We start from the raw sequence: 26,643 nt of genomic DNA, 5'->3' as shown, positions 1-26,643 counted from the left end.
ATTTGTGTTGCGTGCAAATGTGATATTTGAAAATAAAAGTCTGAAGCATCTTTCAACCACTGAGTGCACCTTGATTTGCTTTGTCTTTTACCTCTGTTCCTGTTTAAAGGATAAAATCTTAAGTAAAAATGGTTTCTGAATCGTGCTTTGAAATCAATTTACTTTTGTCTTTGACTTCGAACATGCTTGGCACAAGTCAGAAAATGTTGGATACGTGAATTCCCTGCTTTCAGGGAACATCCCTGATTTCTGGTGTAAACAAATCCAGTTAAATGTGCTTTTTTTTCAATTTATGGCATGTCATTTACAAAAGGGCACGTTTTACATTATAACTGCATCAGTTGAATTTGTAAATACTCATTAGTATTCTAGGTCTAGGAACAACAAAACATGAATAAGTGAAGCCTTGTTTTTTTTTCTAGAACTCGAAAAAACATACAAATCTTTTGTTTAGGAATTAATTGACCAAGCTGCATGATCCAGGTGTAACTGAACATAACTGAATTATGTTCACTTCTACTGAGAATTTGTATTCATTGAATTTTAATTCCCAAGTATCTAACATATCTTTTTGTCATCTCATAATTGATGATCAAGGTATGAATTGGTGAACACAGGAATTGTTTTGTTCTGAGTTATGCATCAAGTTAGACTTGAAATAAGCTTGATTTTTAACTAATGAAACACTTGCTTTCATTAAACATTGTTATCACATGAAGAATGTGTGCTTTTGTAGATTTCAGACCATAAAATGAATAGAAAAAAGGAGGTCCCTGTATACTGTTTTTAACACCAGAAGACTGGGGTTTACACTGAATACAGGGAATACCCCACTTTTCTTGACTTATCTTACCTGTTGAATTTTGTAAAAATTCAATATAGAAAAATTATATCAAGAAATAAAATAAAATAATTTGCCTACCTACCTACCCATACCCTGATAACCTCAGTCGGGGAGGGGAAACAAAGATATTTTTAATGTTGGCCTTGACTAGTCACATAGATTTTGGATGATAACTTAAGTATACCATTATGGATTGAAACTTATTTATAAATGTAAAAATTACTGATAATATTAGTTACACAGATTGCTAGTGACTTGTACAATATATACAGGTCTGTAAACAGGACTCGAATCTTAAAGTTCATCTTTATTCGAAGTTCATCTTTATTCTGACAGAACAGGAACAGTAAACCCTATATTTGTACCATCTGAAGACCTTTTTACAACCTAATTGACATGAATATTGAAATTAATCTGAATTCTTACATTATAGGAACAGAAAATGCTACAGTGATACCAAGTCCAGACCTATATACAGCCTATATTAACCTGAAAAATGATGTTTACTCAGGGATCTTAAAAGTTAACATACCTTCTATAAATGATACAGTAAGTACTTGTTGAGTTGTGGCACATATTATTTAAAGTTATAATAAAGTTCTGTTTTGCACAGTTATAAATTTTGATAGTAAAAAGTTCTGTCATAAATAATAACAAGTTCTGTCACACTAGTAATAAGTTATGTCACACATAGCAATAAGTTCTGTCACACATAGTCATAAATTCTGATAGTAATGAGTTCTGTCACACTTGTAATTAAGTTCTGTTAGACATAGTTATAATTTCTTTCCAGGTAATAATGATGTCTGTTATACATAGTAATAATTTCTATTACATATTAAGTAATACAATCTGTCACACATAGTAATAATTTATGTTGCACATAAAGTTTTAAGTTCTGCTACACATAGATGTAGTTCTGTCACACTAGTATTAGATTCTGTCACACATAGTAATAAGTTTTGCTACATTGATAATAACTTTTGTCACAATATTATACATGTAAGTTCTTTCGCATATATAAAAGCTTTATCACACACAGTTGCAAATTCTTTCTAGCATACCTATACTCAGACAGTAGCTGACTGAATTATTTTATGACTTCTCTTAGAAAGTACGACAAGGTGTTTTTTTCTGATTCAGATAAAACCCTACACAGCATTGACAATAAGGGATACAATTTCACAACAGACCAACGTTCCACAAGGTGGTAAGTAGATGAAGAGCTTATGCCATTATTTTCTTGTATATGTATTGTAATTTTCAAGTATTTAATGTGTAAAAGATAATGTGTCATATATGTTGGGGAAAAAGAAACCTGACAATACACCAAAACCCCAAAAAAATATTGAAGGTTTAAAAGGACTTTCATGATGATTATCTTTTACATTTTTTTCTCTTTGATTTGATAGACTGTTATGAAGGGATGAGGTTATCTAAGTTGTTTTGTGTTCTTTGGTTGCTGTCTCAATAATTTATAAAACTTTATTTTCTTTTCATAGATAAAATATATTTGCAAAATTGTGTATTTTGAATATTTCACTGAAACATATAGATTCTAAATAAGTAATATCAAATGAATTAAAATGGTATAAATACTCCTGCTTTATTTAGGTAATAACTGTTGTTTTGTGTTCATTGAGCCTCAATACTTCATTCCAATGGTGAAATGCATGTGGTCAGGAATAATTAAGAGTGCTTTACTCATATTAACTTTTTATGTTGTTTTTTCCTCTAATGGAAATGTAGGATAGAGAAACTTAGTTTTTTAATAGACAAACTATTTTAGTAGTGTTAGTAGATTTTAAAATAGATAGTTTTAATTAAAATTCAGTTATTTTAAAACAATGTTAATCACAGAGGTCATTTGTTTGTTTTTTTTTTCTTCAGGGAGACCACTAAAAAGTTTTAGTCTATTTAAAAACAATGTTATTTACCAACATAATGATGAGACATTGACAGGAGTAGCCGTAGATGATTGTGCTGTGGCCTGTCTGTTGGAAGAGCTGTTTGATTGTCAATCATTTGAATACTGCCAAGGCACAGAGATGTGTTATCTCAGTAAAGTACAACCAGATATAAATACTACATTACTGATGCCCAGTGATTCATGTAATCTTTATTCAAGTGAGTACAATACTGGCTCAGAGTGATTTTATTCAAGGGAATACTATTATACTGATTCCAAGTGATTTTATTCAAGTGAGTTCTTTCAGGTGGCTCCTGGGTACAAAATTTCAACAAAAAATTAAACCTTTATTTTTTCATTACAAGTTTTATTTATTACACTATTAGTTATTACTTTAAGATATGGTACAAAAATCAACCCCAAAAATTGATTCGGTTTGGCCCCAAATGACTTTTAAAATGTTTATATCATTGAAAAGGCTCTAAATTATCTCCCTTTGGTGCAAAAATGCCATTTTTTGACATTAAATTTGAAATATCTTTTTTAACTCATCGGTGACCTATATTTTTTATTATTGTTTCCAAATAAGCTGTACATAAACTAAATAATTGTAAAATTTAAGCGATTTCTGTAATTAGGTTATTTTTTTATTTCGATATTACATCTATTTCTCCTATTAGTTCAACAGAAAAAAAGGACGTTAACAAAAATGTATGCTTCTTCCAAAGGCAGATCGTGAGCTTAAATGAACGGTGACCCCATCTTTTTATTTCATTTTTCTTTTAAGTATATGATAAAGTTCATTTATGAAAAAATATAGCGAAATCCTATATTAGAAAAAAAATTTGATTTATACCCAGGAGCCCCCTTAATTACTGGCTCCAAGTGGTTCATGTAATCTTTATTCAAGTTAGTACTACAACACTGGCTCCAAATGATCTTATTCAAATAAATACTACAATTACTGGCTCCAAGTGGTTCATGTAATCTTTATTCAAGTTAGTACTACAACACTGGCTCCAAATGATTTTATTCAAATAAATACTACAATTACTGGCTCCAAGTGGTTCATGTAATCTTTATTTATTTGAGTACCACATTACAGATACAGAACATCTATTTCTGCTACTATTGAACTATGTACCTTTTTTACGGTTTATTCCTTGAATGCCAACATCCTTTGATCTACCGACAATTTAGCTGTAAAATTATGTTGGCATTCGAGGAATAGGTGTTAGTAGTTATCACAACAAAAGTGCATGCTTATCAAAACAATCATACTAAAGTAATTAAACAGTTAGGTAAAGTACAAGTAGTTAAATCTACTTCATGTTTGTCCAGTTGTTGAAAATAATGTTATGCTGTTACTGCTTGGTGAAATTTGGATTCTCTTAAAATGAAACCTTGAATAGTGCTGTTGCATCAAAAAGTCAACATGAGCATGTGCTGAGGAATTCCAGTTTGCACAAATTCTACAATAAAATCTTTAGACTTTGAAGAGGTTTTTCCTATATTTATATAGTTGTATGTACTGTAAATTGTAATATCCTCACATATAATTTTTATTACTTGATACTTGATATCACATGTTAGATTACTATGTTTTATTTTGTTCAGTTTGTTCAGGATATTTTGCTTGGTAATAATATTACAACCCTTTTTTACTGTAAGTAGATCATAAAATAATATTATTTAGGTGTTTATTATGTTCGTAAATCATCTGCATTCTTATTATCCTATTTTATGGATTTTCTTGAAGCTTTGTAGACTTTTCAGCTTGAAAGTTATCAAATTTAGATTTCTGATAATTTTGTAAGTTTAATCAATAGTTCAATTGAAATATTCATATAGTTCATATTAGCTATATAACATTTAAAATGATATGATTGTAAATCTCTTGTATCCTTTTTTTTTTTAAGGTTTTTTTTATTTAACAAGGATGCCTTTAATATTTCTAATATGTCTTATGTTAATAAACTTTTCCATTGCCAAAACTATCTGTTTTATAATTTTCTTTATTTTTTTTAAATCCATAATAATTTTAACCCTAAAATCTACAATTTTCTTATCCAAAAGGGATTAAATATTGCAATTTTATGAAGTTCTCTAATTATTTTCAACAGTTAAATACTTTTAAAAACACCTATTATTATTATATAAACATCTATTGAAATATTTTTGTTGGCGTTCAAGGAATAGGTAACATATAAAATGTTGGCATTCGAGGAAGACTTTTTACAGGGTTGTATTTGGACAGATACGATAAGTCCCGAGGTGTAATGTACACTACCCCAGGGTATGAAACTATAACTGGTATCCAGACAGCTAATCTATGCGCTCAGCAATGTACTAACTATTCACCTACTTTACAGGGTTGTATTTAGACAGATATGATAAGTCCCCAGGTGTAATGTACACAACCCCAGGGTATGAAACTATAACATTCTAACTATTTATCTACTTTACAGGGTTGTATTTGGACAGATATGATAAGTCCCCAGGGTATGAAACTATAACATTCTTAGACAATATACGTATAGTGTCTTGAAATATGAAATTTATTTGTATGAGGCTTAGAAACGGGAAAATGCGAGGTTCTACCTAGCATTTTCCCGTTTCGTGCCGAATACAAATAAATTTCATATTTCAAGACACTATACGTACATTGTTTTTATACTGAAATCGATAAAAAAATAAAAAAATAATAAAAATATGAAACAAATATTATTAAAAAAAAGTGTTTGGAATTTCTTCCTTGGGGTACCATTTTGGGGTATTTCCCTATGAGCGTAGTCTAGGCGGTAAGCATTGACAATTTAAGGAATTAGAAAGGGAAAATGAATATATTTAATAACATTTGATAAACATGGTATAAAAATTACCAATTTGAAGACATAACAGGTTTAAATTCATAAAAGTTTGACCATTGTTACTACACGTTGTCATGGTTGTGACGTGACGTTGTAAGTAGGCGGGGCTTATAGGTGAGTCAGTGGCGGATCCAGAAATTTTCCTAAGTGGGGGCCCACTGACTGACCTAAGAGGGGGCCCGCTCCAGTCATGCTTCAGTGATTCCCTATATAAGCAACCAAATTTTTTCCCAATAAGGGGGGGCCCGGGCCCCCTGGGGCCCCCCCCCTAAATCCGCCTCTGTGAGTTGATGTCATTGACGTATAAAGCTAACGTTTATGCGTATAGCTTTATCTGTATAGTAAAATAGCTGATTGCAGTATAATAACTATTTATCTACTTTACAGGGTTGTATTTAGACAGATATGATAAAACCCCTGGTGTGATATACACTACCCCAGGGTATGAAACTATAACTGGTATCCAGACAGCTAATCTATGTGCTCAGCGATGTTCTAAGGATCCTGGCTGTAAATCATTTGACTATTGTGTCAACACTTTATCATGTCAGCTGAGAAGGACTCACAAACTAGATATGCCTAACAACACCATGACAGTTAAGGCCACATGTAATCACTATTCACGTAAGTAAAAGAAATGCCTAACAACACCATGACGGTTCAGGCAATATGTAATCACTATTCACGTAAGTAAAAGAAATGCCTAACAACACCATGACAGTTAAGCCAATATGTAATCATTACTCACGTAAGTGTATTTGTAGAGTGTTATTTAATGTAAAGGATAGTTGCAACTAAACAGTATACTTTGAATGAAGATGTGACCAAAAAGTTAATTTGTTAGTATTTGTCATAATTCATAAGAAGAAATAACTAAAAGATTGGTAGTACAACAGACGAAACTTGCCATCAAATCAACAGTATGTATGTGATCATTTTCCCAGATTTGCTTATAATCATGATAATCAAAGTTATTAGAAGTTCAGTGAATGATTTGGCTAAAAGTCTTTTTTAGTTCTTCTTTGCAAATTAAAGAATGAAATACTTAAATATAATTTAATAGATATATTTTGTGTTCTAGGTAAATATATAAATGATTTTGTGATAAAGACTGGTAGAGATATGATGATAGATTCCAGCCAGGAGATCATTGGTATAACAGCTGATCAATGTGCCAAACTGTGTGTCGATCAGGAAGCTGGTAACTGTAGGTCATTTATATACTGTGGCAACCAGACTGTCTGTCGACTCAAGTCAATGCCGTCTAAACAGGCAGTGGTAGCTAGTCAATATTGTGACTTATATCTCAGTAAGTTTAAGCTTCCTTATAAGTCAGTATAATGATCAAAATTTTATTAATGTGGTACATGTACTTACCACTACAGGGAGATAACTCTATAAAATTTAGCTCAATGTATTAATCAGATTCTGTTGTATGGAAATATTAAACTGTCAATGATCAAAATTAGTGTTTGTCAAACTGCTATATATTGAATGAAATATTTCCGATAAAATGTGTGATTCAAAATTTTTGTTTTTTTTTATATTTTTGTCAAAAGTTCAAAGTAAGTATACATTTTTGTACTGTCAAAATTTTAAGAAAATTAAACCAGCCAAATTAATTTAAGTGAAGGTGTATGGCACCACCATAAGTTTGTCATCTTCCATATTTAATAATGATACTTATATCTGGTAAGTTCATATTTCCTTTAGTTTTACAACTTTTAATTGATCTCAATAGTCCTTAATCAGTTTTATGACTTAATTATAGTAACAGTCAGTGTCTAAAATTTTAAGATTAGCTGGAAAATTTTGTGTTATAAGTGTTGAAAATAGCATTTGCCAATCACCAGTAAAGTCAATGAAAGGAATATTAGATTTATTAAACTTTTTCAATTTTTTTTTATTTTGGCAGGAAGTTTTAATCCAGATTTGCCAGGACCTGCACATGGATGTAATAATTCAAATCTATCTCCATCCATATGGACAACAAATCCACAACTTACATCACGGATAGTTACCAACCCTGCACAATCTCGTGGGACACAGACATCTGTCAATACTAATAGACCAAGGATAACCAGTACACATGCTGCATCAAAATCAACCAATACAAATAGTGCATCAAAACAGAACAACAGTATTTGTTCTCCACAGCAACAAGTAGATACGAAAAATAATCCCGGTAAATTTTGTCTTTTTCAATTCATAGTTTCATAGTTTGTCTTTGATGTAATTCTTTAGATAGATAAGTGTGTGTGTATGTATGTATGTATGTATTTGCAGATTCCCCTCATGATTGTTGAGTAAAATTTCATATGTGTTACATCTTACATGGTTCAATCGGTCAGTGTTGTTGTCAAAATATGGCAGGTAATTAAAGTTCGTGTTTTGAAGCCGAAGTTTAACGATTGTCACCTGTTTGTCAACAATCGACAAAAAATCAACAAAAAAGCATGGAAATTGAGCACATGTTTAACATGTAAATTCAGATAAAAGTCTATTTTAAGGACATCCATGCGTATTGTGATCACCGGATTTTTACGAGATGGGTCACACTGAGGTCACTTTGCATACGGAAAATATGTCGTGGCAATTAAAATAAAGTAAACTTCTTCTAAATATGAATAAATTAAAGAATTTTCTTCAGAAAAAAGTATATGTACATAAGTTTTATAATGAAAACTATCCATTGAGTTAAAAAAAACATATGCATTATTTTTTTTTGATTTGAGGTTTCTTATGACTTTAAATCTCATGAATCTATGAATATTAATGATATAAACAGTAAACAAAGACATGCATACTAACTCTACATGTTGACAATTTTTATCGAGTTTTCTCTTCTTTTCTAGGTGTGATGGTAGGACTGGCCTTTGGTGTGTTTATACCTGGACTTATATTGGGAGCACTTGTCATGTACTTTTATAAGAAATACTCAATAAGATCTGATGATATGCATATGGAACTCATTAATGATAATAAATAATTCAATGAAGAATCTGATTTAAGTCTAAATTTCCAGGAATGAAATTTATTTTCACCAATGTAAGAACGACCATCATGACAATGCATGCCTCAGTCCTATGAGTAACAATTTAAATTAAGGACTGCAAAACTTATTAGTAAGAAACTGACTGTTTATTGAAATCTGTCATTTGTTAATAATATTAAGTGTATGTATGTTCATTATCCAACTTTATGTCAATTCAATTTGACCCTCAAAATATGATCTTATAATAATTTTGACAGTACAATAAAGTTATCTGGCATTTTTGTTTTGATACAGAAAAGGAGGGGTGGATTTGTTGAATATTCTATTTCAATTCTTACTGATGGGATAGAGCCTTTATCTTTTATTAGGTTTATTTCAAATTTTTAGAAGGGTTTTCACTCGTCAAAATCTTTTTAGCTCACCTGGGCCAAGTGAGCTTTTCCCATCACTTTGCGTCCGTCGTCGTCCGTCGTCTGTCTTCGTTACCTTTTACAAAAATCTTCTCCTCTGAAACTACTGGGCCAAATTAAACCAAACTTGGCCACAATCATCAACTGTTTTTGGATATTATCTTGAATATTATTATAGATAGAGATAAACTGTAAACAGCAATAATGTTCAGCAAAGTAAGATTTACAAATAAGTCAACGTGACCGAAATGGTCAATTGACCCCTTTAGGAGTTATTGCCCTTTATAGTCAATTTTTAACCATTTTTCGTAAATCTTAGTAATCTTTTACAAAAATCTTCTCCGAAACTACTGGGTCAAATTAATCCAAACTTGGCCACAATCGTCATTGGGTATCTAGTTTAAAAAATGTGTGGCGTGACCCTGCCAACCAACCAAGATGGCCGCCACGGCTATAAATAGAACATATGGGTCAAATGTAGATTTTGGCTTATAACTCAAAAACAAAAGCATTTAGAGCAAATCTGACGGAAGTAAAATTGTTTATCAGGTCAAGATCTATCTGCCCTGAAATTTTCAGATGAATCGGAAAACCCGTTGTTGGGTTGTTGCCCCTGAATCGGTAATTTTAAGGAAATTTTGCTGTTTTTGGTTATTATCTTGAATATTATTATAGATAGAGATAAACTGTAAACAGTAATAATGTTCAGCAAAGTAAGATATACAAATAAGTCAACGTGACTGAAATGGTCAGTTGACCCCTTTAGGAGTTATTGCCCTTTATAGTCAATTTTTAACCATTTTTCATAAATCTTAGTTATCTTTTACAAAAATCTTCTCTGAAACTACTGTGCCAAATTAATCCAAACTTGGCCACAATCATCTTTAGGGTATCTAGTTTCAAAAATGTGTCCGATGACCCGGCCATCAAATTAAGATGGCCGCCACGCCTAAAAAATAGAACATAGGGGTAAAATGCAGTTTTTGGCTTGTAACTCAAAAACCAAAGAATTTAGAGCAAATTTGACAGGGTATAAAATTGTTTATTAGGTCAAGATCTATCTGCCCTGAAATTTTCAGATGAATCGGACAACCCGTTGTTGGGTTGCTACCCCTGAATCGGTAATTTTAAGGGAATTTTGCTGTTTTTGCTTATCTTGAATATTATTATAGATAGAGATAAACTGTGAACAGTAATAATGTTCAGCAAAGTAAGATTTACAAATAAGTCAACATGACCGAAATGGTCAATTGACCCAGTAAGGAGTTATTGTCCTTTATAGTCAATTTTTAACAATTTTCATAAAATTTGTAAATTTTTATTAACATTTTCCACTGAAACTACTAAGCCAAGTTTATTATAGATAGAGATAATTGTAAGCAGCAAGACTGTTTAGTAAAGTAAGATGTACAAACACATCACCATCACCAAAACACATTTTTGTCACGAATCCATCTGCTTCCTTTCTTTAATATTCACATAGACCAAGGTGAGCGACACAGGCTCTTTAGAGCCTCTAGTTTAAGTTAAAACTGAAATGAAGAACTATACTTATAATATGAAAAATGATCGAGGGAGATTAGCTTCTGCTGGTCATTAAATTTTCTTTTATTCTACTCGTGAATGGTTCATATTTTCTTTCATCAAAGTTATGGTTCGTTGTAATCTTTTAGTTAAGTAAATGTGTTTTGAATAAATAGTGAGAAATGGAAAAAATATTATCACTGGGTAATCCTTGCAAACCCTCCCTCATCTTCTTAAAACCTACCCCATGGTTTCTTTCTGATTCCAAAGTGTGAACTAAGTCCTTCCTATTGCAGTCATAAGACACAATTTTAAAGCACAGATAGATAACTTCTATGACATTTGGTTCTGATGGAGAGTTTTCTCACAACACCACATCTATTATTCTGATATTCCTGATTTCATTTTTAGCTCAACTGGCTTTGGCCAAGTGAGCTTTTCTCATCAGTTTTTGGCTTATATCTCTCAAAACCAAAGCATTTAGAGCAAATCTGACAAGGTTAAATTGTTTAGTCTATCTGCCCTTACATTTTCAGATAAATCGGACAACCTGTTGTTAGGTTGCTGCCCCTGAATTGGTAATTTTAAGGTAATTTTGCTGTTTTTGGTTATTATCTTGAATATTATTATAGAAAGAGGTTAACCCTTTCCTCCATTGGAACTATTTTTTGACATACTTGATTTGCATAGGATTTTTTTCAGTAAAAAAAATCGTAAGGTTCAAAGTGTTAATGCATTGTAGAAACGAATATTTCATCAATGAATTTGAAGTCAGATATTCTCATGAATCTCCTTTTCATATTGGATACAATTTTTTTAAAGTCTGATGCAGACATTTTAGAGTCAAAGGTACTACACAGGCGTCAAAAGGCGTCATTATGGAGGAAAGGGTTAACTGTAAACAGCAATAATGTTCAGTAAAGTAAGATTTACAAATAAGTCAACATGACCACACCCTTAAGGAGTTATTGCCCTCTATAGTCAATTTTTAACCATTTTTTCGTAAATCTTAGTAATCTTTTACAAAAATCTTCTCCTCTGAAAATACTGGGCCAAATTAATCCAAACTTGGCCACAATCATCATTGGGGTATCTAGTTTTAAAAATGTGTGGCGTGACCCAGCCAACCAACCAAGATGGCCACCATGGCTAAAGATAGAACATAGGGGTAAAATGCAGTTTTTGTCGAGCCTGCAACTTTTGTTGCAGAAAGCTCGACATAGGGATAGTGATCCGGCGGCGGCGGTGGTAGCTCACTTCTTAAAAGCTTTATATTTTAGAAGGTGGAAGACCTGGATGCTTCATACTTTGTATATAGATGCTTCATGTTACGAAGTTTCCGTCAGTCACCTGTCCAATAACCTTGACCTCATTTTCATGGTTCAGTGACTACTTGAAAAAAAAGTTCAAATTTTTTGTAATGTTGAATTCTCTCTTATTATAAGTAATAGGATAACTATATTTGATATGTGCGTACCTTGCAAGGTCCTCATGTCTGTCAGACAGTTTTCACTTGACCTCGACCTCATTTCATGGATCAGTGAACAAGGTTAAGTTTTGGTGGTCAAGTCCATATCTCAGATACTATAAGCAATAGGGCTAGCATATTCAGTCTATGGAAGGACTGTAAGGTGTACATGTCCAACTGGCAGGTGTCATCTGACCTTGACCTCATTTTCATGGTTCAGTGGTTATAGTTAAATTTTTGTGTTTTGGTCTGTTTTTCTCATACTATATGCAATAGGTCTACTATATTTGTTGTATGGAATGATTGTAAGCTATACATGTCTAGCGGGCAGATGTCATGTGACCTTGACCTCATTTTCATGGTTCAGTGGTCAAAGTTAAGTTTTTGAGTTTTGGTCTTTTTATCTAATACTATATGCCATAGGTCAACTATATTTGGTGTATGGAAATATTTTATGATCTTTTATGTCAGTCGCGCAGGTTTTATTTGACCATGACCTCATTTTCACGGTTCATTGCACAGTGTTAAGTTTTTGTGTTTTGGTCTATTTTTCTTAAACTATCAGTAATGGGTCAACTATATATGTTGTATAGAAGCATTGTTAGCTGTACTTGTCTGCCTGGCATGGTTCATCTGACCTTGACCTCATTTTCAAGGTTCATTGGTCTTTGTTTAGTTATCTTGGTTAATGTTAAGTTTATGTGACAGTTGTAATAAAGCTTAGCTTTATACTTAGGACTATCAACATAATATCAATGATTAGTATAGAAGGTGAGACATTTCAGCGTGTGCACTCTTGTTGGCTTATATGTCAAAAACCAAACCATTTAGAGCAAATCTGACTGGGTTAAATTGTTTATTAGGTCAACATCTATCTGCCCTGAAATTTTTAGTTATCGGACAACCCGTTGTTAGGTTGCTGCCCCTGAATTGGTAATTTTAAGGAAATTTTGCCCTTTTTGATAGACCAGCAATAATGTACAGCAAAGTAAGGCCTAAAAATAAGTCAACATGACCAAAATGGTCAATTGACCCCCTAAGGAGGTATTGCCCTTTATAGTCAATTTTTAGCTCACCTGGGCCAAAGGGCCAAGTGAGCTTTTCCCATCACTTTGCGTCCGGCGTCCGTCGTCGTTAACTTTTACAAAAATCTTCTCCTCTGAAACTACTGGGCCAAATTAAACCAAACTTGGCCACAATCATCATTGGGGTATCTAGTTTAAAATATGTGTCCGGTGACCCGGCCAACCAACCAAGATGGCCGCCATGGCTAAAAATAGAACATAGGAGTAAAATGCAGTTTTTGGCTTATAACTCAAAAACCAAAGCATTTAGAGCAAATCTGACAGTGGTGAATTAATCTATTAGGTCAAGATCTATCTGCCCTGAAATTTTCAGACAAATCGGACAACCAGTTGTTGGGTTGCTGCCCCTGAATTAGTAATTTTAAGGAAATTTTGCAGTTTTTTGTCGAGCCTGCAACTTTTGTTGCAGAAAGCTCGACATAGGGATAGTGATCCGGCGGCGGCTACGGCGGCGGCGTTAGCTCACTTCTTAAAAGCTTTATATTTTAGAAGGTAGAAGACCTGGATACTTCATACTTTGTATATAGATGCTTCATGTTACGAAGTTTCCGTCAGTCACATGTCCAATGTCCTTGACCTCATTTTCATGGTTCAGTGACCACTTGAAAAAAAAGTTCAAATTTTTTGTAATGTTGAATTCTCTCTTATTATAAGTAATAGGATAACTATATTTGATATGTGCGTACCTTGCAAGGTCCTCATGTCTGTCAGACAGTTTTCACTTGACCTCGACTTCATTTCATGGATCAGTGAACAAGGTTAAGTTTTGGTGGTCAAGTCCATATCTCAGATACTATAAGCAAAAGGGCTAGTATATTCGGTGTATGGAAGGACTGTTAGGTGTACATGTCTAACTGGCAGGTGTCATCTGACCTTGACCTCATTTTCATGGTTCAGTGGTTATAGTTAAATTTTTGTGTTTTGGTCTGTTTTTCTCATACTATATGCAATAGGTCTACTATATTTGTTGTATGGAATGATTGTAAGGTGTACATATCTAGCGGGCAGATGTCATGTGACCTTGACCTCATTTTCATGGTTCAGTGGTCAAAGTTAAGTTTTTGAGTTTTGGGCTTTTTATCTAATACTATCTGCCATAGGTCAACTATATTTGGTGTATGGAAATATATTATGATCTTTATGTCAGTCACGCAGGTTTTATTTGACCCTGACCTCATTTTCACGGTTCATTGCACAGTGTTAACTTTTTTGTGTTTTGGTCTATTTTTCTTAAACTATAAGTAATGGGTCAACTATATATGTTGTATAGAAGCATTGTTAGCTGTACATGTCTGCCTGGCATGTTCATCTGACCTTGACCTCATTTTCAAGGTTCATTGGTCTTTGTTTAGTTATCTTGGTTAATGTTAAGTTTATGTGACAGTTGTAATAAAGCTTAGCTTTATACCTAGGACTATCAACATAATATCAATGATTAGTATAGAAGGCTAGACATTTCAGCGTGTGCACTCTTGTGCTTATTATCTTGAATATTATTATAGATAGAGATAAACTGTAAACAGCAATAATGTTCAGCAAAGTAAGATTTACAAATATGTCAACATGACCGAAATGGTCAGTTGACCCCTTTAGGAGTTATTGCCCTTGATAGTCAATTTTTAACCATTTTTCGTAAATCTTAGTAATCTTTTACAAAAATCTTCTCCTCTGAAAATACTGGGCCAAATTAATCCAAACTTGGCCACAATCATCATTGGGGTATCTAGTTTTAAAAATGTGTGGCGTGACCCTTCCAACCAACCAAGATGGCCACCATGGCTAAAAATAGAACATAGGGGTAAAATGTAGATTTTGGCTTATAACTCTGAAACCAAAGCATTTAGAGCAAATCTGAAAGAGTTAAATTGTTTATCTAGTCAATATTTATCTGCTCTGAAATTTTCAGATGAATTGGACAATGGGTTGTTCGGCTGCTGCCCCACAATTGGTAATTTTTAAAGAAATTTTGCTGTTTTTGGTTATTATCTTGAATATTAGTATAGATAGAGATAAACTGTCGACAGCAATAATGTTCAGCAAAGTAAGATCTACAAATAAGTCAACATGACCTAGATGGTCAGTTGACCCCCCTCAAAGAGTTATTGCCCTTTATAGTCAATTTTTAACAATTTTCATTAATTTTATAAATTTTTGTAAATTTTTACAAAATATTTTCCTCTGTGTAACTAAAGGGTCAAGTTTATTATAGATAGAGAAAATTGTAAGTAGCAAGAATGTTCAGTAAAGTAAGATCTACAAACACATCACCATCATTAAAACACAATTTTGTCATGAATCCATCTGTGTCCTTTGTTTAATACATGTATGCACATAGACCAAGGTGAGCGACACAGGCTCTTAAGAGCCTCTAGTTTACAATTTTCATAAAATTTGTAAATTTTTACTAACATTTTCCACTGTAACTACTGGGCCAAGTTCATTATAGATAGAGATAATTGTAAACAGCAAGAATGTTCAGTAACGTAAGATCTACAAACACATCACCATCACCAAAACACAATTTTGTCATGAATCCATCTGTGTTCTTTGTTTTATTCACATAGACCAAGGTGAGCGACACAGACTCTTTAGAGCCTCTAGTTTTAGAATTTGACCTAGAAGATATTGCATGTATATATTATTTATTTTGTATGGATTGAGTGCAATATTATTCAGAAAATGTTCTTGCTTTATTTTTAATGTTCAATATTGATTCATGTTATTTCATTTCATTTAAAGATTTTAAAATATCTCATGTTTTGTTGTATTTATTTTTTACCTAAAGCATTTATAGAAATATTCTAATTTCTAAAACCAGACTATGTTCATAAATCTGAATTTATTTTCACTTCTATAATATTGCAGAAAATTTCATGTAACAGTAGTGGATTTGCTAGTGTATTGTCACTGATAATAGAATTATATGGTGTTTCTGATATACATTTATTATGTTGAAGTGTTGGTCAGTTTTTCAATGAAATGAAATTCTTGTTGGTTTGCCATAATTCAGACAATTATTATAAATTGATGCATTCTCTGTTGGCCAGTTTTCTAGTCATTTGGTGATTCAATGAGTTGAAAATGCTTATGCCATCATATTGCCTTGTACATGTGAAAAAAGGAGATGTGGGAATACATCAGGTACATTTAGGATGAGTTTGGGTAATTTGAATACATTAATTCTATTATACTAATTAGATATAAGAAGATGTGGTACGAGTGCCAATGAGACAAATCTCCATCCAAGTTACAATTTATAAAAGTAAACCATTATAGGTCATAGTACGGTCTTAAACACAGAGCATTTGCTCACACAGAACAGTAAGCTATAAAAGGCCCAAAAGTAAGGTCCGTGTATATCTGCGTCCATTCGTTTTTCGTTTTGAAATACAAAAAACAAAAAACGAAAGTGTTTTCATTTTTCGTTTTTGATTTCATAAAAACCAAAATGAAAAACGAAAGTGTTCTCATTTTTCGTTTTTGATTTCTTAAAAGCCAAAACGAAAGCGAAAGTGTTTTCATTTTTCGTTTTTGATTTCTTAAAAATTAAAATGAAAAACAAAAGTGTTTTCGCTTTTCGTTTTTGATTTCACAAACAAAAAACGAAAAACAAAAGTATTTTCAGTTTTCAATTTTGATTTCTCAAAAACTAAAATCGAAAAATGAAAGTGTTTTCATTTTTCATTTTTGATTTCACAAAAACAAAAAACGAAAAACGAAAGTGTATTTATTAAATCTTTCCAACACAGTTTAATTGTCATTCAAAAAATGACAATGTTGTCATTTGTCATTCATTTAAAGGTCGTTAAAGTATACATGCACAGCGGTTGTCAGATCAATACTACTTTAATCGAAGATAATGTCGACGGATGCAAAAGTCTTTAGCAATCGGAACCATATGGATTCGTGAACTTTATTACTTTTAAGTTTAGAAAGGTCGATCCAAGATTATTAGAATTGATGACCAAGATCCATCTGCCAGTATTTTACGAACTACGAGGACGATAATGTATTTTGCTTGATTTAATTTTCAAAATTTCCGCAATTTCACAATTCAAACTTGGATATTAAATTGGTTTGTCATTAGGAGCCTATAAGGTATTAATTTTGCTTATTTGTAAAGACTATAAGGTGACATTAACTAGAGGTCGTTGATGGGGGATTATGGAATTGGGAATAGTGGACAAAAAATATAAACAATAGAGACAATGGACCAAGAATTAAATAAAATAGCTAGAATAATGGTGTTAAAATGTAATGATAAGAGAATAATTGTCAAAAAGTATAAAGAATAGAGAAATATGGCATAAAATATCACAGAATACAGAAATTAAGAACCCCGAATCCAGACCATCATACTAGTTGCCTTAATGAACGTTAGTTTGTCTCTGGGAGATTGCTATTGGTTATCATATGGTTTCTCCTGATTTCTATGTCTATTAATTCAGAAGCATGCTTTCATTATTTACCAACATTTTACATATCACATTATAAAAAAAAGACTATTATTTTACAAACTACCATAGATTTCCGGTAATTGTTCTGCATAGACCACACCACATTGGAGTCCCTGTATTTTTTTTCTTTCAAGTGGACCGCAGTTACCCACCCTACCCCATCATTACATAAAAGTTAATAAACAAATGTCTACGGAAAGACTTCTGTCCGAACAATGTGTAAAGGGGAGCTTGGTAGCTGATATCTGCTGGAGAAAAAAATCAAGGTTGCTGTTTAGCTTATTTTTTTTCAAAGATAGGTCCAAAGTTGGGGTCGAACACCGAACCCCATCCTTACCGAAAATGTAATAAAAATTGTCCTCACTAGGTGCAAAGGGAAGCTGAGTAGCTGGGGTCTACAGTAGAAAAATCCAGGGTGTTGTTCTGCTAATTTTTTTCTTTCTAAAGTAGGTCTAAAGTTGAGGTCGTATACCCTACAAAAACCCTTACCAGACAGTTAATAAAAAAATTCTGCGGCAATACTTTTATCTGCTCTAGATGAGAACGTAAGCTAGAGATCTAGGGCCTACTTGATCATAATAACAAGTTAATTTATAGCACGGATCAATCTTTTTTAAGCTAATAAATAATTTACTTGCCCACCATACTTTAATTTGAATACAAAAAATAAACCTTTTGTCCAGTCATATTTAAGCGAAATCCACTAGTTCAGAGGTAGAATGTTTTGTACAAACAGTTTTGTGTGGCAAAAAAAAGTTAAAGCATGAGTGCAACTTTCTTTTCTTTTAATGCAGAATTATTATTACTTTTCATGAACTATTTGACAGGATGCCGATAATAAGGAAAGCTATTTCACCCAATAGTGCAATTTTGCCATCATTAAAAAAAATCATAATTATTTACGATTCTATAAACACTCCAAGTGTTGACTTTAAAATGTAAAGCGGGCAGTACGCTGTGTAATATATCGAAAGCGATTGATTTTGGCTTTATATAACTAATAATAACATAGGATGTATGTTTCATTATAATTCGTTATTCTGATTGGCTAACTGCACATCTCATGTTACATTACACAACGAAAATCATTATTCATGATGACACGAGGTCCCACAATAAAGTGCAAAGGTGAATTTAATAAAAACTTGATAAAAATCGTGTTTTCATGATCCTAGCTAAAACATGTAATTATAAATATTGAATGCTTCTTTTTGTAACTTCATAGGGTTGTAAAATCGTTGACCGTGCGTACATTTTCAGAATGAAGCGCTTCCGCTTTTCATACAAAATGTATTTCGGTCATCGCTTTACACCTCAATGAAGTAACAAAAAAAAAAGCATTCAATTCTTAAATAAACCAGAAATGAAATTTTAAAATTCATTGAAAAGTGTCTTTGACTGCTTAATTATATTTTAAAAACTGATGATATAGTGGTTATATATTAATAAAAACATTTTAAGTACGTTTGAGTCTTATGCAATATTTGTTTTTATATATTTGAAAACTGACTGCTACCGACTGGTTGCTTGAGCCTGGTCTCATAAACTCCGCATTTTCATTACAGCCGATTACATTGAGTGTGTAGACAAAAGTAATATCTTTGGATCGCTTGTTTGTTAGCTGAACTATGAGGTAACTAGGTGGCCACAGACCACAATTAATTCCTCTATTAGTTCTTTATAACTTTTTGTCTCATTAAAAAAATTGCACCTAATCTTTTTGTCAAATTTTCTGTGTGTGTAATGTATAGTACTAGTCCAAATCATATCCAAAATTCAGAAAGATTGCTCTGATGTAACTTACAAATTTAGCCAATACACATCCATACCCCTATGGACAAGTCAAGAGATGTTCCGAAAACTGTAAATATTACCTTTTTGCACTTGACCTAATCACTCTTTCCATATTAAAATCAGTTAAAATACCTTCAACAAAAAGTTATTTCACCTCTCTTCTTTAATTTCCACCCCATAAAAACTAACACATGAATGAAAAAGGCAAAGAAAAAAAATAAAGAAAAAATACACTTTAATTAAAGGGAACTATATTCGTGAACAACGAAAAGTAGGGTCATTAATTGTGGTCTTGGGCCTATTATAAGGTATTATACCAATCTCCTGTAGAAGGAGCCTAGTCCTACAGACAGATTGATTGGTTATTTGTCGAACTAGTCTACTCTTAAAGGAGGGTAGTTTACCTAACCTAATAATACAAGCAAGCTAACCAAGGATAGGCTACCTTTGCCTACACACTCAGTGCAATCGGCTGTAACTTTTTTACATTACAGGTTGCAACACCTTGCCAAATCATTAGGTTCCAATAAACGTTTGGAAAATTTAGTTAATGTGCTTTCCCATAGGGTTTTATACAGAACAATTACCAGAAATCTATTATGGAAACTTGCAAAAACAATATCGAAATCGAAATCAATGAAGTTACTCACATTAAAAAAGGTTGAGACATTGAAGGCCAAATATTTTTTTTATTCTTGCGTGTCTTATTATAATCAGACGGTAATTTTAGAGTTTACAAAGAATATAAAGACAAACATTAATGTCGAGTTTCATTGGTGAAATTAACACTACAATACAAATAAAGGATTCTCAAATGATCATGACTTTTGCTTCTAGTAAAATGATCAATGAATGAATGAATCAATCAATCAATCAATCAATCAATCAATCAATCAATCAATCAATCAAATTGAGAATGGAAATAAAAAATGTGTCAAAGAAACAACAGTCAGCCTAACCAAAGAGCACAGCCGAAGGCCACCAATGAGTCTTCAACACAACGAGAAAATCCGGGCTTCAGCTGGTCTCTAAATAAAAATATATACTAGTAATGTGAAAATGGACGTCACACTTAACTTAGACAAAAAACATAAAAAACTAACAAAGATCAGAGTCTACTGTCTTGGGACAGGCGCAAAAATACGGCGGGGCTAAACATGCTTTGTTAGATCTCAACCCTCCCGCTATACAATTATATCTAGCTCATGTAGAATAAACAAACACACAACAATATGCACAGAGAAACTCAGTTTAAAAGAAATCCGAGTCCGATGACAAAATAGTAAAAAAAAAGAAACTACACAAAACGAATATGATTCATAAATTAACAAAGAACTACTAGCAGTAACTGACATGCCAGCTCCAGACCCCAATCAAAAATATCGAAAGAATATATCGATATAAGAAGATGTGCATTGTATGAGTGCCAATGAGACAATTCTCCATCCAAGTCACAGTGTGTAGAAGGAAACTATTATAGGTTAAAGTACCCTCTTCAACACGAATCCTTGGCTCACACCGAATAGCAAGTTATAAGGATCCTCCAAAATGACTAGTGTAAAACCATTCAAACGGGAAAACCAAAGGTCTAAACTCTATATATAACTAGAGGCTCTGAAGAGCCTGTGTCGCTCACCTTGGCCTATGTGTTTTTGGTGATGGTGATGTGTTCGTAGATCTTACTCTACAAAACATTGTTGATGCTTACAATTATCTTTATCTATAATGAACTTAGCCTAGTAGTTTCAGTGGAAAATATTTTGTAAAAATGTACAAAATTATGAAAAATTGTTAAACATTGACTATAAAGGGCAATTACTCCTTAAGAGGTCAATTGACCATTTTCGTCATGTTGACTTACATGTATTTGTAGGTCTTACTTTGCTGTACATTATTGATGTTTACAGTTTATTTCTATCTATAATAATATTCAAGAAAATAACCAAAAGCTGCAAAATTTCTTAAAATTACCAATTCAGGGGCAGCAACATAACAACAGGTTGTCTGATGCATCTGAAAATTTCAGGGCAGATAGATAATGACCTAATAAACAATTTTACCCATGTCAGATTTGCTCTTAATGCTTTGATTTCTGAGATATAAGCCAAAATTTTCATTTTACTCGTATGTTCTATTTTTATCCATGGCGACCATCTTGGTTAGTTGGCAAGGTCACCGGACACATTTGTTATACTAGATATCCCAATGATGATGGTGGCTAAGTTTAGTTGAATTTGGCTCAGTAGTTTCAGAGGAGAAGATTTTTGTAAAAGTTACGACGACGGACGACGGACGCCAAGATATAAGAAAAGCTCACTTGACACTTCGGGCCAGGTGAGCTAAAAAACGAGAAGCGAGAACGACATCAACAAACGCCAACTACTGTTTTTTGTGTGATTTTTTTATTACTAGACCAAATATTTCATGATTTTTTATTATCCAGGACTGTATTTTTGATTAACAATTGATAACCAAGTTTAATAAAATCATATGTGTGTATAGCAAACATATTAACTTTGGCTTGAAAGACGTTTATTTAATTGTTTTCCACTCGCTCTGCTCGGTCGGAAAAATTGACAAGAATAAAATCCTAAGATTGAACGCGTTCGTTCAACAATCTTATTAAAATAAAAATATATTAATTTTCTCATACACATAAGTATTACGAAATTAGAGATATAAATTTTGATTAGATTAGTTCGTCTAATTTACAAATGTAGTGTTATCTGTAGTAAATTTACTGACTTTTTTAATAAAGGATTTGATTAAGAATGTGTCCATACCACATAAATGCCCCACTCGCACTATCATTTTCCATGTCTAGTAGACCGTGGAATTGAGGGTCAGAACTCTATATTTGGCATTGAAATTAAAAAGATCATATGATATAGAATATGTGTACTGAGTTTCAAAAAAATATATCTGTACATTAACTTCACTTTCAAGTATAGAGATGTGATTTTTTTTCTGAGACAAGTGCTTGTGACAATCCAAAAGAACTTGCAGTCATTCGATGTTCAGTACTTCAGTACTTTGATTGTTTGAAAACGAGGTAAAAATACCCTGCCACATTCGGTATGTGTTTTTGTTAGACCTTTGTTTTCCTTCTGTTTTGTATCGATCTCATACGTTAAACCCTTTTCCACTGATTTGTATAGTTTGTTCTTATGCTGTGCTGTAACAAAACTGTCCCGGCTGTTTACAAGCATGTTAAACGCCACAATATATTGCATGTGCCTGCTCCAACTCAGGAGCATGTAGTTCAATGGTTTTCGTTTGTTGATGTCTTTTATATGTGTTTTTTCGTAATTCATGTTGTTTTAAAATAGGCTGTTATTTTTCTCAATTGAACTGTTTCATATTTTTCAATTCATGGACTATTGTACCCGACAATACCGTATGTTTTTTCTCATTGTTGAAGATTATATGGTTGCCTATACTAGTATAAATTGCTTACATCCACTACATTTGAACTTTGTTGGATAGTTGACTCATTTGCATTAATACCAAATCTCCTTATTAAAAGTTGAGGGGTGTGTGTGTTTCTTTGGAAAATTTAAATGTTTTTATCCCAGGTCACCCAGTTTGAATAGAATATTTTGACATTTTGCTGTGCTCTTGAATTTGAGTAAAGAGCCAACCAAAGCTCACGGCCTGTTGGTGGGTAGTTGATGACTATATGGTAAGCTCTGGATGTCTTTTTAAGTATTGCATACGGTGATTTGGTGATGTCTTCATGCCATGCATTGTCCCATTACTTTATATAGACAGCTTATCAGTCAACCTGATCTATCAAGTAGCTCTCTTCGCCTTTTGTATAGTCAGACGAAAAACAAGATATAAACTGACTTAGCTTGGTATATACATGTTTATTTAATATACTCATATACATATAAAAAAAGAAGATGTCGTATGATTGTCAATGAGACAACTCTCCACAAGAGAACAACATAACACAGAAATTATCAACTATAGGTCATCGTACGGCCTTCAACAATGAGCAAAGCCCATACCGCATAGTCAGATATAAAAGGCCCCGAAATGACAATGTAAAACAATTCAAACAAGAAAACTAACTTATTTATGCACAAAAATTGAACGAAAAACAAAAATGTAACACATAAACAAACGACAACTACTGAATCACAGGCTCCTGACTTGGGACAGGCACATACATTTTGAATGTGGCGGGGTTAAACATGTTAGCGGGATCCCAAATTCAAGTCAAATTGATATTTTAAAACAACATAAAAGTTAAAAAATGTAAAAAAAAAAAATATTTTAATAAATGTTGAAAATATAATTGTGTTTGTGAGTGGAAAACTACTTAAAATTGTAGAAATATTCAAAAGTAGTTCTCGCGTTTTTGTTCTGCGGCTACGTTAACGGAACATCAATCAAGTTATCGATCTTCATGACTATGGCTTCAATATTTAATAGTATAACATATCATATTCTGCTTGTCTTAGACTCAAAAAGACTTCAAGTTTGAATAGATCTACGAAGACTAAAGAACGTTCATGTGTGGTTTAGCAATTGTACATGCCCACGAAACCGACGTTCAGATATTGTTCGGAAGATGTTTTGAGAAATTCCGATGCGACCGGACAAGTAAAATTAAACTGTTACAGTATATTACAGAACACAAAACTGGCTATCTTTGCTGTAAATACAAGTTAAAAACCTGACATGGTTTACATTAAAGCTAAAAATCCCAATCCCACGGCATCAAATAATTAAAAAAAAAATATATGACCTTTAACATTGGAGGTCTAAACTAGCATTGAGCCGTGTCCAGGTCCGAAATAGAAAATAAAGAGATGTGGAGTAAATGTACACGGAACAAAATCGCACACAATATATAGAAAAAATACAAATTATTAATGAACAGGGCTTTTACGCCTGTTCTTCATCTTGAAAGGAGCTGGAGGGTCTTCAACGAGGAACTAGACCATTGATCCTCATTATACAAAAGTAACATATATAGGTTAGAGCATCGGACGATACAAAAACATAAGTTCCTGGTTCGATCACCGTTCCGGTGAGAAAATTTCCAATCCACTATTAATAAATATGATAGCCACACACTTGACTTTGTGGATAACATTATTTTTTTCATCATCCTACATATGTCTTTTGATATTGTTCATACATGTAAATACTAAAAGTCTTACACTGTATCTATATATTTTGCTCCGTGACCAGAACATAATAAAATAGATAAATTAAAACTTGCGCTTTAGATTAAGAAAGGGTGTGAAAGATTTTGTATAATTTTTTCCAGTTCTTCTGGAGTCCTTGAGCCCTTCCCTCGCCAACAATATATAGTTTGCTTTATTTGTAAAAGAGGCTAGTTACGCTACAATATTATCATCTTAGATTAACCTCTCCAAACTTAAAAGTAAAGATCACGCAACGGTACATTATTGTTTAGATTGCTAAAGACTTTTGCATCCGTCGACATTATCTTCGATTAAAGTAGTATTGATCTGACAACCGCTGTGCATGTATACTTTAACGACCTTTAAATGAATGACAAATGACAACATTGTCATTTTTTGAATGACAATTAAACTCTGTTGGAAAGATAACATAAATACACTTTCGTTTTTTGTTTTTGTGAAATCAAAAATGAAAAATGAAAACACTTTCATTTTTCGATTTTAGTTTTTGATAAATCAAAATTGAAAACTGAAAATACTTTTGTTTTTCGTTTTTTGTTTGTGAAATCAAAAACGAAAAACGAAAACACTTTTGTTTTTCATTTTAGTTTTTAAGAAATAAAAAACGAAAAATGAAAACACTTTCGTTTTTCGTTTTGATTTTTAAGAAATCAAAAACGATAAATGAAAACACTTTCGTTTTTCATTTTGGTTTTTATGAAATCAAAAACGAAAAATGAAAACACTTTCGTTTTTTGTTTTTTTGTTTTTGATATTTCAAAACGAAAAACGAATGGACGCATATATACACGGACCAAGTAACTAGTGTAAAACCATTCAAATGGGAAAACCAACGGTTTAATCTATATAAAAAATGTGAAACAAAAAAACACTTATGAACCACATCAACAAAGGACAACCACTGAACATCAGATTACTGACTCAGGACACGATCAAACGCCCCAACATAACCATGACATATTTGGTGCTTGATATTTAAATTCTTGAAAAAGAAGTCCCATAGCCTGTGATTTTAATCTTTTATACTGATGTTGTCAGACCTTATTTTAAGTAAACATGATGTGTTGCGCTTTATGAGAAGGAGTAGATTTGATAATTCAATTACTGTATTTAAAATACTTAACCAGTTGATGAAACTTTTAGATATGTTTAAATTTTAGAATATTTGTATTATGATAGAAAAAAAGCCTTTCGAATATATATGCACAGGAAAAGGTCAATATTTTGTTTATTGAAAAACCCTTATAAAGTGCTGATGTTGATAGATTGCAACAATAGAAAATGGTCACTTGTAGGTCTACTTGTGAAACAATGCCATTTATAGTCCTGTAGAATGAGCATCTATAAATTTAGAGGAGAGTTTTGACAACTGCAATCCACATCATATATACTGCATTAAAGGTGGAAGTGTGTGGTTTGAAGTACTGTATAATTCCATGAACATATCTCAAAAAAAAAAAAAACAATTTGAGAAGAAAATTAGGTAGCTTCAAGCTATATACATAATACAGTAGATCTTTGTTACTTCTATCATGCGCGTAGCTACGTTTACGTCAAAACGCCCGGGCGTACACTTGAATTTTGAAAATAAAACAAATAATCGACATAGTATAAGAAAACCTGGTCACAAGCACATCAGCCTCGGGTTCTTTTTTCAATGGATTGTAATTTTGAATAAAAAGGGACTAAATTTACTCAAATAGATCATTTAATATCTTTGTTCGAATCTTTTGTAAAAGTCTGAATCTACTATGAATTCTACGTACTTTTCTTATATTTAAAGCAATTCACTGTCTGCTCAGATACGATATGCTGTTTGTATTTTTGTCGAGCCTGTGATTTATGTTCCAAAAGCGAGACAAAGCGGCGTCAATATTTAGGTTCCAAATGTGGATAAAGCCTTTTGAATGACTCTCCGTGAAATTTTACGAAAGTTGGACAGAAACTGTCAAAATGATCAAAAGAGTATTCAGAGCAATATAATAATGCAATTATATCTTTAATTTTCCCGCATTTTAAGGACAAAATGTATTACTTTCTGCAATTAATAAGTAGTTGCAGTTTGGACCTACATTTTGTTATTTCTCAATTACATTTAACTATT

General features: G+C 32.4%; 1 protein-coding gene across 4 annotated transcripts in view; it reads left to right on the top strand.

Annotated features, from left to right (window-relative positions):
- LOC143052168 (uncharacterized) overlaps positions 1–15,856 on the top strand; it is a 42,445-nt gene extending 26,589 nt beyond the window's left edge. For 3 of the 4 annotated variants that reach the window (XM_076225128.1, XM_076225137.1, XM_076225144.1), the window contains 7 exons: positions 1,278–1,393; positions 1,988–2,054; positions 2,735–2,971; positions 6,011–6,247; positions 6,705–6,932; positions 7,539–7,808; positions 8,479–15,856. In XM_076225128.1, coding sequence (XP_076081243.1) covers positions 1,278–1,393; positions 1,988–2,054; positions 2,735–2,971; positions 6,011–6,247; positions 6,705–6,932; positions 7,539–7,808; positions 8,479–8,612 — 1,289 coding nt within the window. In that variant the 3' untranslated portion in view covers positions 8,613–15,856. Of the gene's footprint in view, positions 1–1,277; positions 1,394–1,987; positions 2,055–2,734; positions 2,972–5,125; positions 5,533–6,010; positions 6,248–6,704; positions 6,933–7,538; positions 7,809–8,478 lie in introns of those variants that run through there. The other variant, XM_076225149.1, reaches the window with a different exon arrangement.
- The last annotated feature ends 10,787 nt before the right edge of the window (positions 15,857–26,643 follow it).

This window comes from Mytilus galloprovincialis, chromosome 1, assembly GCF_965363235.1.
Source record: "Mytilus galloprovincialis chromosome 1, xbMytGall1.hap1.1, whole genome shotgun sequence".
NCBI classification, from domain to species: Eukaryota; Metazoa; Mollusca; class Bivalvia; order Mytilida; family Mytilidae; genus Mytilus; species Mytilus galloprovincialis.
This window is presented reverse-complemented; position numbering and strand designations above follow the sequence as displayed.